The sequence below is a fragment of the Scomber japonicus genome, chromosome 17, assembly GCF_027409825.1.
Source record: "Scomber japonicus isolate fScoJap1 chromosome 17, fScoJap1.pri, whole genome shotgun sequence".
NCBI classification, from domain to species: domain Eukaryota; kingdom Metazoa; phylum Chordata; class Actinopteri; order Scombriformes; family Scombridae; genus Scomber; species Scomber japonicus.
The window spans coordinates 24,440,748-24,453,994 of NC_070594.1; the positions used below are offsets into that span (position 1 = coordinate 24,440,748).

General features: G+C 38.3%; 1 protein-coding gene across 2 annotated transcripts in view; it reads right to left on the minus strand.

Moving 5' to 3' along the window:
* Positions 1–13,247, minus strand: part of LOC128376753 (exostosin-1) — a 288,133-nt gene that overhangs the window by 41,887 nt on the left and 232,999 nt on the right. For both annotated transcript variants that reach the window (XM_053336580.1, XM_053336579.1), the window contains one exon: positions 6,583–6,690. In XM_053336580.1, the coding sequence (XP_053192555.1) occupies positions 6,583–6,690 (108 nt within the window). The remainder of the gene's footprint in view (positions 1–6,582; positions 6,691–13,247) is intronic.

The window sequence follows — 13,247 nt, forward strand, 5'->3', positions numbered from 1 at the left end:
GGTGTCCTCGAAGTCAACGAAACTTTGATCGAGAACAAAACAAATCAAGAAAAACTTAATTAAAAACAAAGTATTATTTACACCATTTTGAACATGCTTGAGAAGTCTTCATTAAAGTTAATCACTTATAATGATTTGACAAAGATTTGATATGTGAAATTCAACTTTTTGTTTTTGTGCAACATATTTTAAAGATGAGGTTTTTGTTCATACTTTATTTGCAGTAATTGAACATTTTGTAGTTTTATGACGCATATGTTTAATATTCTTTTTGTTGATTTAGTCTAAGGCTGCAACTAACAATTATTTTGTATTGCTGATTCATCAATCAATCATTATTTTAAATAATCAATTCATTTTTGAGTCCATAAAACCTCATGTTGTCAGTTTTAACCTGGGAGGGTAACAGGTGTTAACTCAAAAATTATGACAACAACAGGAGAGTTGATAAAATGATAAAAATAGAAAAAAGCAGTAAATACCAACAACAGGGAAGCTGGAACCAGAGATTTCTGACATTTCTGCTTAATAAACTGACTTGATTTGATTGATTTTCAAAATAGTTGCAGTTTCATTTTCCATCCATCGACTAATGGAGAATTTCAGTAATTGATTCAGCTTCAATTTCACTGCAATTTAAATAATATTAGAAAACAGAAGTGATTTTAACTGTGAGGCATTTCCATTCAGCTCTCTGATTGTTGCTTTCCTCGCTTCTAAGTTGAAGTTATTCTCTGGTAGCAGATGAGTGTTTGTCAGGGAGGAAATGGACAACATGGTGATGATAGCTGTCCAATCTCCATCAGATAGGCGGGTTAAAATGCACCATAGGTTGCATGATGTGTGTTCACATCTGACAGACCATTCGATGCATTTCCCAACACCATAAGGCGAAAAAACAACTGATCTGAGCAAGTGCACTGACAAATGTCAGGCATTATCCTAAAAGCCTGGAGCCTTTTACCCTCAACCGCTAACAATCCCAAACCCTATATTTGTATTCATCCCTTACATCAGCATCAAGAATAAGCAAATAAATGGAGAAATGCTTGTTTTGTTGAGCCTCTGATACAAATGTTAACACCCTCAGGGATGAATCCACAAAAGGATTGCGCTGCTTTTTCTGGACGTTAAACCTGCACAAATAAGCCAGAAAGAAACCGTGTAATTCACAAAGCATCCGCAAAGGGTGAAAATGTAACCCAAACTGCGCTGCCAAGCTAATACTGTCTCTGTACTTCTTTTGCTTTTTGCATATACTGTATGTAAATGAGATGATGTGCATACATTTGGTGCAAAATTGGCTTTTCTCTATGCAAATTAGCCTCATTGCAAAAGCAGTCCAATTCACAAAGACCAGCGTTAATAGCCACAAGCAGTGAGAATATGAGGTTATTATTGTTTTCAGGTGGTAACTAAAGCAAAGTAACAGCACTGACAGGCTGGGATGTTAAATCCCAAATTCTCTGTCATGTTTAAATTCCTTGCCTGAAGGTTTGAGGAATGCCTCAATACCTCATTGGTCAGGACTTATGGCTTACGTTCTGAAATTTAGATTTTTGCCTTGACTTTGAATTGAGTTGATTTTAATGTGTACATCAGTCCCATATGATCAAAATGTGGCCAACTGACATAATTTCCATCTTTTTCTCAAATAATTATTACTTGTTAAACCCTGATTTTCAAACTCAAGCTTGATTTCTTAATGCTGATATTATTTAAAGTTAATATATAACCTAAGAGCTATTTCATTCTAATTTATTGATTGATTTATTTAAGTCAGCCAAAGGTATTGTAGATACATTTAATAATAATAATAATAATAATAATAATAATAATAATGCATTTTATTTAAAGGCGCCTTTCAAAGCACTCAAGGTCACCTTACAAGGCACATATAACACACAACAGTACATCCAAAAATACAAATCAGGTGACATTTAGTGCAGAGATAAAGAAGAAAGAAGAAGAAAATATAAATAAATAAAGAAAAAGAAAAAAATAAATAAATAAATATGAACGTGACTTCAAAGTGCATTAATATAATAAATAAACAAGAATGAAGATTGCATGGTTAATGGGAGATAGAGTACGCCACTCTGAAAAGGTGTGTTTTCAGGCGGGATTTAAAGGTGAGGACAGAGTCTGAAGTGCGAATGTCAGGTGGGAGAGAGTTCCATAGGCGGGGGGCTGATCGGCTGAAAGCTCTTGACCCCATGGTGGTTAAGTTGGCAGATGGAGCAAAGAGCTGGTTGGCAGAGGAGGATCGGAGAGTTCGTGAAGGTGTGTAGATGTGAATAAGTTCAGAGAGATATGTTGGTGCCAGGTTGTGTAGGATCTTGAATGTGAGGAGTAGAATCTTAAAGTCAATGCGGGATTTGATAGGGAGCCAGTGAAGTTGCTGCAAGGCAGGAGTGATGTGTTCAATAAAGGGCGTTCTGGTTATGATACGAGCGGCTGCGTTCTGTACAAGTTGGAGTTTGTGTAGAGATTTCCGTGGAAGACCAAAGAGGAGAGAGTTACAGTAGTCCAGACGGGATGTGATCAGGGTGTTTACCAGGATAGCGGTGCAGGTTGGTGAAAGTGAGGGACGGAGACGATTGATGTTACGTAGATGGAAGTATGCAGACCGACATTTGTGTGCAAATATAAAAATCATAAATTGCTGATTGATTGAATTGACAAAAAACAAAGATTCAGAATTCTGTATTAAACTGTCACTACACTGATCCTTAAAACAGAACATTTACTGTTCGTAATGCAAAGGCAACATTCATACTTTATCACATGGATAATTGCAATCAGACGCAGAATTATATGGTTGTGTTTACATTGTAATGGGTTAGGGTTAGGGTTAGGGTTAGAGCAATACATTTTGTGAATCGGACCTTTAGAGGCAGATAGTGATGCGCAATTCATGGTGCTATCCATTCACCCCAGTGTTTCATCCCTGTCAGAACATATCTCTCAACCAAGTTTGTAATGCTTTTAATGATGGCTTGTCTGCTGTTACGTTATTAACAAAGAAAGAAATGTTATTATCATCATTGCTAGGTGCTGATAGATGGCTGAACACACACAGTTCCACATATCACTGTTGCTGTCCAGGTGGCAGTATAGGTCATGCAGGTGCATGTAGTAATAGAGAGTAATTAGAGAATGTAAATATTACAAGCTCTGCCTGCTGCTGTAATTAAAGGGAACAGAAGGTGATGGAATTGTAGAACAATCCATCTCCGATAAAAATAGTCCCTGGCTGAGGTGTGAGTGACTGCGAATATCACAGCTGTCAAGTCAAAGTAAAACCGAATGTACTAAAATCCACACGACCACAATTAGTACCCCTCCTCCACCCCCATCCCCATCTCTCCTACACCCTCCACCTTCTCTCAGCTGAACAGGATGTCAGTTATGTGTTGACAGATTCCACCTCTGATGACAGTTTGGCCCCTTCTCTCTGCAGATATATTTACTTTTTACCCAACTATTTCTTCTATCATGGTGTTTGGAGTTTTTCCATTTATATGGTGCTGCTTACCACTGACAATGTGTGCCATTTTCATTGTTTCTATCCCAATCTGCTATTGTGGCATTGCAAAAGAAAAAAAGTGTATATCTATTAAAACAGTGAAGAGACTTTCAGTTTAGATGTAGTAGTTGTTGTTTGGAGTCAGACTATATTGGCTATAATTCAGGCTATCGGAGTACAAAGAGATGAAATTTCAATAGTTTGTTACTTGTACTGACCAGGTAACAATCACAGAGCCTCAAATGTGGAAGTGACAACAGATACCGCAAAGAGAGCATTCAAGCTGTCCAATACCACTTGAATATGGAAAGGTATATTGCAAGTATTTCTTCTATCATGGTGTTTGAAGTTCCCATTTATACGGTGCTATTTACCACTGACACTGTGTTCCATTTTCTTTGTTTCTATCCCAATGTCCCATTGTGGCATTGCAAAACTAAAAAAGTATCTACTAAAACAGAAAAGGGACTCTTTTTAAAGAACTGACCAGTCTGGTAGTTGTTGTTTGGTGTCAGAGTATCTTGGCTATAATTCTGGCTATCAGAGTACAAACAGATGACATTTGTAATATTTTGTTATATGTACTGACCACATAACAATTACAGAGCCTCAAATGTGGAAGTAACAACAGATACTGTGTAGAGAGCATTTCAACATAATAATGGTTAATGGACTGTACTTATATAGCGTTTTTCTAGTCCTTTGACTACTCAAAGTGCTTTTAAACTACATGTCACATTCACCCTTCTCACACAAATCCATACACTGATGACAGGGGCTACCACACAGGCACAGCCATCAGGGGTAATATGGGGTTAAGTATCTTGCCCAAGGATACATCAACATGCAGACAGTTCGGAAGCGACCTGCTGATCTTCCGATTAGTATATTCAACTGAACAACAGTTGAATATAGTGTTCAATAACACTACAGCAAGGAAATGTTTCTGATTTAGAAACAATCAAAAAAGCAGGAGTATAAAATAAATTGCCACGAGTTCACAATTACCTTTATATATGGAGCTCTTCAATATCTAGAAACCAAGCAACACCCTGGAAACGCAGTCGAATTGCTTTTAATGAGGTAAATATGTGGCACTCCTCCATGCAATTCCCTAACCTTTCTGATTACATGCCTCACATTGATATCTAATGGCTCTGGTTATCCAGTGAGACATGGCAGCAAGTAGCAGTAACAACACTAACCAAGACTGCACAACATTATCTGCTGCAGGTAGTGAGAAATGAACTGTGACAGTGTGTCAAAACATCAACAGGGCAGAACCCCACTTTCATTCAAGTAATGTTACCATGTATTTAATCCCTGTAGTTGACTATCAAATTATAGCAGATGCTGAATATGTTAGATGTCTGACCTTTGTTTAAAACTCAACAACATTTTAATCAGTGTTATTTATCGTCCATACCTAATGATGAAAGATAGAGACTCTGCTCCTCTGAATGATTATAATAGTAACAACATGATGCATTTTCCATCCAAAACCATCTATCTGCCACCTCTATCAGCTGTCACCAAGTTACACACTGAAACTCTACATACACATCCAACTGATTGCCAATGCATTGACTGTCAAGCCTGAAAAGAACATATGCAATACTGATGTATGTTTGACGAAGTGGTTCAGGTCTAATAGTTGACATACTGTAGGATGCAGAACTTTTACCAGTTTAATGGAAGTTATGAGATTATGTGTTGTCTTCAATGAGAGAAACAAAAGCCCTTAGACAACAGTCAGGTTACATGCTCAATAGTAAATCCATAACTATTGCCACTCCTTCTTAGATGCTGCGTTCCATTTACCTCGGAAGTTGGAAGTCGGAGCTGGGAATGACGTAACACCCGAGTTTCTGTCACTCCAGTTAAGAAGTCAGAAAACTAGTTCTAGCAAGGTTAGCCATTGATAGCAATACCAGTTGATAAAAACCCATTTTGAGCATACAAACAGCGTAGCAACATATCCACAGATAGAAGTTGGACAGTGCTGTGTGTATGACTGAATAATGAGACACAAATAATACTACACAGCTAATAAACAGGATATTACTACAACTGTCACATTGTTATTGCACAAGTTCCCAGTTGAAATTTCCAACTGGGAACTCGACTTCTGAGTACAACTGGGATGCACCATAACTGACCATAAACAGAGGACAGGATACTCCAGCTTACATGTGCTCTGTAATAACAAAGACTGCTGTAAACAATATTAATGATACTTCACTTGGGGAAATGTATTGCACATTTTAGCTGTTGCAAAAAATGTGTCTTATCAGCCTGTGTTTAGCTTAGTTAGGGTTGTGTAGGCCTCTAGGTGTACTATCTGAGGATGGAAAGATTCTAATTCAACAGTTAAATACATTGCAAGCACTAAATTGGGGACAACAATAATCCACTACTGAAAAGCCCTGCTAATAAATAATAAATAATCTTTACTCACTAAGTTAGAAAAGGTCAAAAATAAGCCCTAAATGAACAGAAATGTATCTTCAGTGTATAGGGAAGGAAGTTTAAGTGTGACCTTTCCATTTAGCCTTCACCTCACCTAAACATTTACAGCCAGTGACGTTTAAGTTCAGGCTTTGAATGACCATTGCTGATGTATGTGCTTTGCTTCAATGTTTGATTCAGCCCCTGCTGGAGCTTTGTGATTGCCCAGAGGGATCCGCAGCCAGAGATGACAATTATAACTGGGAAGATGTTGGCATTTCACCATCCAGACACTGAATTAGCCACTGCTGAAAGGGCACATTTTATCTTTTGATGCTTGATGCTATACAGTGTGAGGAAGGTTTGCCTCCGTCATCCAGATTACTGGCTGGTAGATAGCTTCACCTGCATCCATGAAGTTTGGTGTAATTGTAGAATATGGAAAAATAACTGATTTCTCTCTCTCTCTCTTATTCCGATATTTTTTTTAAATTTACCACTTAAAGCATGTTTTTGTTTGTCCAGTCTCCTGTATAATTGTAATAAAACCCCATCTTACATTTCCACCATGCCTACATCATTTCATTTCCCCAGTATTTTTCTACCTGTAACAGCAGTCGCTCGTCTCCGAGGATGGCGGCTTTCCTCCAGTCGATGACTTCGGAGAAGGGGAGCTCCCAGCCGTTACTGAGAATAACCGGGATGCAAGCAGCCTGCAAGGGAAGGAAGACGTGACAGAGAGAGACAGGAGGATCAGATTTTGTGGCCTCGAGAAGAAGAAATGACAGTGGGCAATAAATGATCTTTACACGATGGGCTTTCTGTAAGAAACAGAGAGAGGCTGTCACCACAGGTCTCAATATGGATAATATATGGATATTTTTTGAGGATTAAATTGTAGAGCCTTGATTTGACATAAAATCATGTGAAATAATTGGTCTATAGTCAGATGCAGTGGTAGGTAACAAGTTTAACTGGGATGATACTTGAAAGTTAAAGAGGACATCATGCACATAGGTCCATATTTTTATTCTAGAACTCAACAGGAAGTATGATTTGCAGCTTCACAAAATGCCTTATTTATCTTTACTGGCTCTTTATGCAGCCCCTCAATTCAGCCTCTGTCTGAAACAGGCCGTTTTAGCTCATGTCTCTTTTAGGTCTCCCTCCTGATGAACCCACTCTGCTCTGATTGGCCAATTCCTGGAAGCTGCCCCTCAGCCATAAGTCATTTAAAGAAAAAGTAGTAGTGAGATTTCTCTTCTTTTTCCCATTCTTGGAAAATGGGTACTTCTGAAATTCATCCATACATGTTCAAACCTTAATCCAACCAATATGTGAGTGGACAACAGGCACAACCCAACCTTAGCCCGGAAACAGGGAGTATTTTTACACCTCAACTTTTGGAACTTTGACCATATTTAAGACATCCTAAATCATATGAGTATAAAAAACAACAAAAAAATCACAACAATCATGATATTGTCCCTCTTTAAGATATTGGGTGGCATTTACTTAATTTTTAATTTTGCAGCAGATCTTGTAATGTATTTTTCTGCCACAGTAGAGATTTACCTTTAAAAAAAGAAATTAAAAATTGCCTTTAAATGGTTTGCTAGAGAGAGAGAGAGAGAGAGAGAGAGAGAGAGAGAGAGAGAGAGAGAGAGAGAGAGAGAGAGAGAGAGAGAGAGAGAGAGAGAGAGAGAGAGAGAGAGAGAGAGAGAGAGAGAGAGAGAGAGAGAGAGAGGAATCTAACCAAAAGTTGAAAGTGGAGCACTGGGAGGGATCTGTTTTTCTTCTCTTTTTTCCACTTCACTGAGAGTTTTATCCTCTTAGGTAGTTTCTGTCTGATGAGACACTTTTAACGTGTTCCAAATTGGAGTTTTTGCAGAAACAAACAGGAGTTGCCAAAAAGATTAAGCAGAAAGCAAACAAAAAAAAGTGTTATTTATTTTCCACATATGCATCAATATTTCCAGGATGTATTAATGCCACTTAATTTGTCAGCAGCTATTCCGTCTCCTAGAGGAGCTCTCGGTTGCTGCAAATGATTTTGAGACGAGGCTCAAGAAAATGACCATCGTTTGTGGTTAATGGACAAGAGTTGATTGTGCACTCCACTGGACCATTAAAGTTAATTTGAAGGTGAAATACATGGTCTTGTGGCTAATTCGACCACAAACCTCCACCCTTTCCCTCTGGTTTGACAGCAGCTTGCTCCTCTGGGCCCCCAGCACTAAGCTCCACACCATGGGGCCTGAGCCTTCTGCTCTGCTGCACAGACCCCAGACTATTTTTAAAAAAGGCCTAAAAACCTTTCTATTTTTCATCCTAACTCTTACTTCTATTCTCTTTATGTTGTGTCTTCTATGTTTTTAAAACTGTGGGATTTTGAGTTTACAGTAGCTATAAATGAGAAGTGTGCTACCAAATGTATTATTATTAATTTATTTCATGTCACGCTTCATCTATAAGCCTATGGTGTTGTTTCATTATACTCTCATCTTAAACTGTATAGTGGATATTAACCCTCTCATGCATGAATTATGTTAACTTCAGTCAGGATTTATTCAGAAGTGTTTTTAATTCTCTTTAGGCATGAAACAAATATTTGAACTTCATTTACTTTTTCTTCAAATTACACTGCATTACATTATAAAAACATAAATCAACTGATTTAAAACCAGTTAATGCAGATGATAGTAGTGTATGGGATGATGCATTAGTGTCCACTGTGGTGGCTGAAGTGCAACTATGCCATCAAAACCCATGCATATATAAGAACAGCTTTTCAATAGCTCCAGTGCAGTGACCACTAGGGTTAAATTAACAGTTATGGGAATTGATTATAACTCTAAACAGTGAAAGTATATAATATGGGCATAAACTGACACGTTTACAAGGGTTTTACTTCTTTTCACCCTTCACTGAAGAGCTTTCAAAAGATTACAATGAAGCATTATGTTGACTGTCTAATCAGTGTCAAAGATAAAACTTCAAACAATGAGAAGTTTCAGAGTTGTGGATGGTTATACACAAAAAATGCATTTTGATGCTAAGTGTGTTGTCCAGTGAGTCAGTTGAAATCAATACGAGCTTCACAGGCAGCATGGGGATGGGACATTTGGCATTTATTAGCACTATCAGTCATCATATGTGTGTTATATTTCATTCTCTGTGATCATATCTGCATTAAACTCTCATGTGAAATACTAAATATTCCTACATTATGTAGATTTATTAAGTGCAAAGTCCCAAAAAACCACAGGTGCATATATGTGAAATTGTCAGATGTGAAATGATTTTCCATGTGATAATATATTCAAATACATTTGCATGTGCTTTTTCTATATAAAGTTATTGATATTCTATATTGTAGCTGTAGATACACTAAATACAAATGCCCTTATATCTGCTTACAACTACAATATAGTGTGTATTGTGTGCCACATGGTAGGCTACTTTAGTGACATATGGTATGATTAATACATGTAGTCTGATCAGTGAAGGAGTGACAAAAATGAGAGGGGTGGGTGGAGGGGGGTGGACTCAATAAGTGTGGTATTTTCATTTAAAGTTCAAGTTCGACTGGATTCTCAATCAAGGGAAGCTGAGAGATTAAAGAAGATTCACCAAATGCCGAGTGCATGATCAGTGACCTGTCGACGCAAAAGCTCACTGCTTTGATTAGTCTGGCTTTGAGAGATGACTTTCTCTCTTCTCTTTTCTTGTTTCCCTTGTCATCCTCTTACATGTCTCTTTGTTTTATTTCGTTCATCCTCTGCTGTCCTCTGAATTTAAATGATTACCACACCTTCATTTCTTTCTTTTATCCAATTTTGTTACCTTTATAACCTCTGGCGGACAGGTTCCTATTTGCTTGAGAAGCCATTAAAATAATTGAAAGTATCTACCTATTTCCAATTGTTTTTGCTTTTCCTTAGCCTGTACCAGTACTTACAGTATATATTTCATAACAAAGTGGGAACATTATAGTGCCATCAAGTGCCAAAAGAAGACTACAGAGAGGCTGGTGTACCCTCCATTCTTAACAAGGACATTGGCTCACTGGCTGCTCACTGGTTTTAGGTTGATGACCCATGATTTCAACAATTCTGAAGCCAATTTTGACTTCAATTTTCAGCATAACATTAAAGTATTGAGCAAAATGTTGCATACAAATCATTCTACTGACTGCCCTTAATGGGTGCCAAAGGTGGAAGCATGTACAACCCATTTATTCCTTAAAATTAAGTCTACAGTGTGTTCGACAGAATATCTAATCATAAAAAAAGAAGAAAAACAAGAACACAGGCATGGAAAATGAGACAGCCAGAAGCAGGAATATGGCCAGATACTTAATGTCAAAACAAAGTACTAATGAAAGGACAAGTAGAAATTTCCACTTTCTGTTTTCTGGTGTATCTACAGAAACAGGCCTTCTCTGTGGCAGGGAGATGACAGTTTGTGTCTCAATAGTAATACGATTAAGGAAGCTATTGTCAGACTTGTTCAATCCTTTGATTATCTATAAATTTGACTGTTTTCAGGCATGAAATATACAAATACAATAATTACATCCTGACAGTATGGAGAAGGCTTTAGGGCGTTAATAACATGAAACTTTAACAGGAGTTTTTGTGTTTGATAAGGTTCTTGCGCAGGAGGGTTTGCATTTGGGAAATTTGGACTCGTGACTCAAGTGTTTTGAGGCGCTACGCCTGACAATTTTAAACCATCAGTCACGGCAACTTTACACAGTGAATGCCTTTGAGAAGAGACTTTCTTGTCTCTTCTAAGTGTGTACCCTTATCCTGATATGTACGATTTATTGTGTCAAGACTTCAGAGAAGCACAAGAGAAAGAGTTCTTGGGGAGGAGGTGGGATGCAGCCAGCAGAGGACTATGACAGTAGGAGTTTTGCACAGCCAATTCAGATCAGACATAAACACTTTTACCTTTATTAATAGTAGTAATCGTTCAATACAACTTTCAATCGTGAAAGTGTTAAAAATTAAAACAGGAAACCAAATAATGTGGGGATGGTAAGATAGAAGGATCACAGGCTTAAATGAAGAGATAGACTTTGCCCTCCTAATCTCCTCTAGAAGGTTGTTCAAAAGTCTGGGGGCCCTGATGACAACCACTATGTCACCTTTGTTTTTCAGTCCGGATTTAGGAAACACCAGGAGAGCAGCATTTGAGGACCTCGGGGCCCTTGACAGCGGACGAGAGTTAAAAGGTCAGACATATAGCTTCAGCTCTAAAACTAACAGCCAGTGTGAAGATGAAAGGATAGGTGTAATGTGCTCTTGTTTTCTGGTACCTGTTAAAATCCTGGCAGCAGAGACACTTTTTACATTAGATGGAGAAAAGGGAATTGCAATAATGGAGTTGCAATGAAATAAAAGCAAAGTTGAAAAAAGCATGACTTTGACGGATTTGATGTGTTCAAAGAGGTTGCTGTCAATTAATACCAGGTTCTCTACACCAGAGTAATAAGATGAGTCATTTTTGAGTTGATCTGAAGGAAATTTTGATCCATCCATTTATGAATGTCCTCAAGACAGTTTATAAGCGAAAACATTTCATTGAAGTTATTGGGGTCAAAGCTGAGGTAAACCTGGGTAATGCCTGCATGAAAATTGAAACTGATGTGGTGTGATCTTATGAGAGATGTCCCAAAGGCAGGCAGCATGTAAGTAATGAACAGAATTGGGCTAAGCACAGAACCCTGCAGAACCCCAAAATACAGCCTTGAGCCTTGACCGAAGTTGAGGACAAGGAGCCCACGTGATAGCGGTGTGATGAATCAGGGAAGACCCAAACAGGGTCAGCAGCATCTTCAATGGTCTTTGATTTTGGGATTCGAAAATTACGTAATATGGACACTATGCATGTCTAGACTTCTTCACCTCAGCATTAACTTCTAGCTAACTAGCGTAACTTGATCAGAGCCTTTACGGCCCTCGTGGTAGCCAGAGAGCTTTGAAGCCTTCCACTGACTCTCTGCTTTACAACATTTCAGTTTTAAAGTGCAAAGGTTTTCATTTATCCATGATTGGGACATGTGTTCAATTCTCCTGGTGTAATTTCATCAAGGTGGAATTGCAGATGATAGGGTTAGGTAAGAATGAAAAACTCTAGATTGTAACTGTATGTAAAACAAGGAGGTAAAACCAAAATATAACCTATACAAAAGTGATCAGAAATACAAGTATCAGAACATGACAAGTCAAATGAGAGGGATGTTAATTAAAAGAGTCAATCAGGGATAAAAATTCAGCATTTAGACTGTTAGAGGTGCAGCAGACATGAATATTAAAATCAACTAGAATTAAAATATTCAATAATCCTGGGTAGGATTATTGAAACAAGCTCTGAGAATTCATTTATAAAGACAAAAAGAGGATTTGGAGAATCTCTTTTTATATTTTGTGTTCGAACTTTTAGTTTGGTTCATGTTTTATTTTGAAATGTCGTCTCCTGTGCGTTTTGTAGAAGTCCTGCTTAGTCTAAAAGTAATCGAAAATTGATGACAAAATTACATGCTGCTGCCAAATAGAAATGCCCCAGTGGAGGCTAAAAAGACAACTATAATGTTCAATGCTCCTTGAAAGAGTAGGTATAGGGCCAGGCATTACACAGCTTCCCATGCTTTCAATTGTGCAGCATAGTGATTCAATGTCCTGGTGCAGCTTGACTGATTGTCTAGACATGACATCATTAGTTTCAGCATGTACTATTACAGTGTGGACTGAGGGGTGAAGGTTGGAGCAAGTTCAATAAAACCCTTAACCTTTCCGCCACCAAGACAATACCGAGTCGCCCAATACCAAGAGGCACAAGGTTAACTCCATCGATGTAAACTGCAGGGTTAGAATGGAATGACAGAAGAAGTCAACCTCAGTGAGGTAGGAAGCGGTGACCTTGGCCAGGGGCAGTGTTCCTTGTAGCTGGAGGTAAACTGAGAGTAGCTAAGGTACTAACTGGCTTGACTACACTGGGTGACAGAGAATGCTGCTTGTTGTAAATGGCTTTGAGGGTTGAAGGGAAAGAGTTGGATGAGGAGCTGAATGAAGAACCGGGGCCAGAGGGAAGGTAGTGAGCTCAGGCAGAGTTTAGGAAGGTTGGAGCATGGTCCATTCACCAGGTCCATATGGAACAAAGACTTGAAAAAAATAAGATAAATGAATTTCTTCAATGCCATTTACAACTGAGACCCAGGAGGCAGCTTCTCTGAAAGCCAGTGGAAGGCAACTGGCATCTG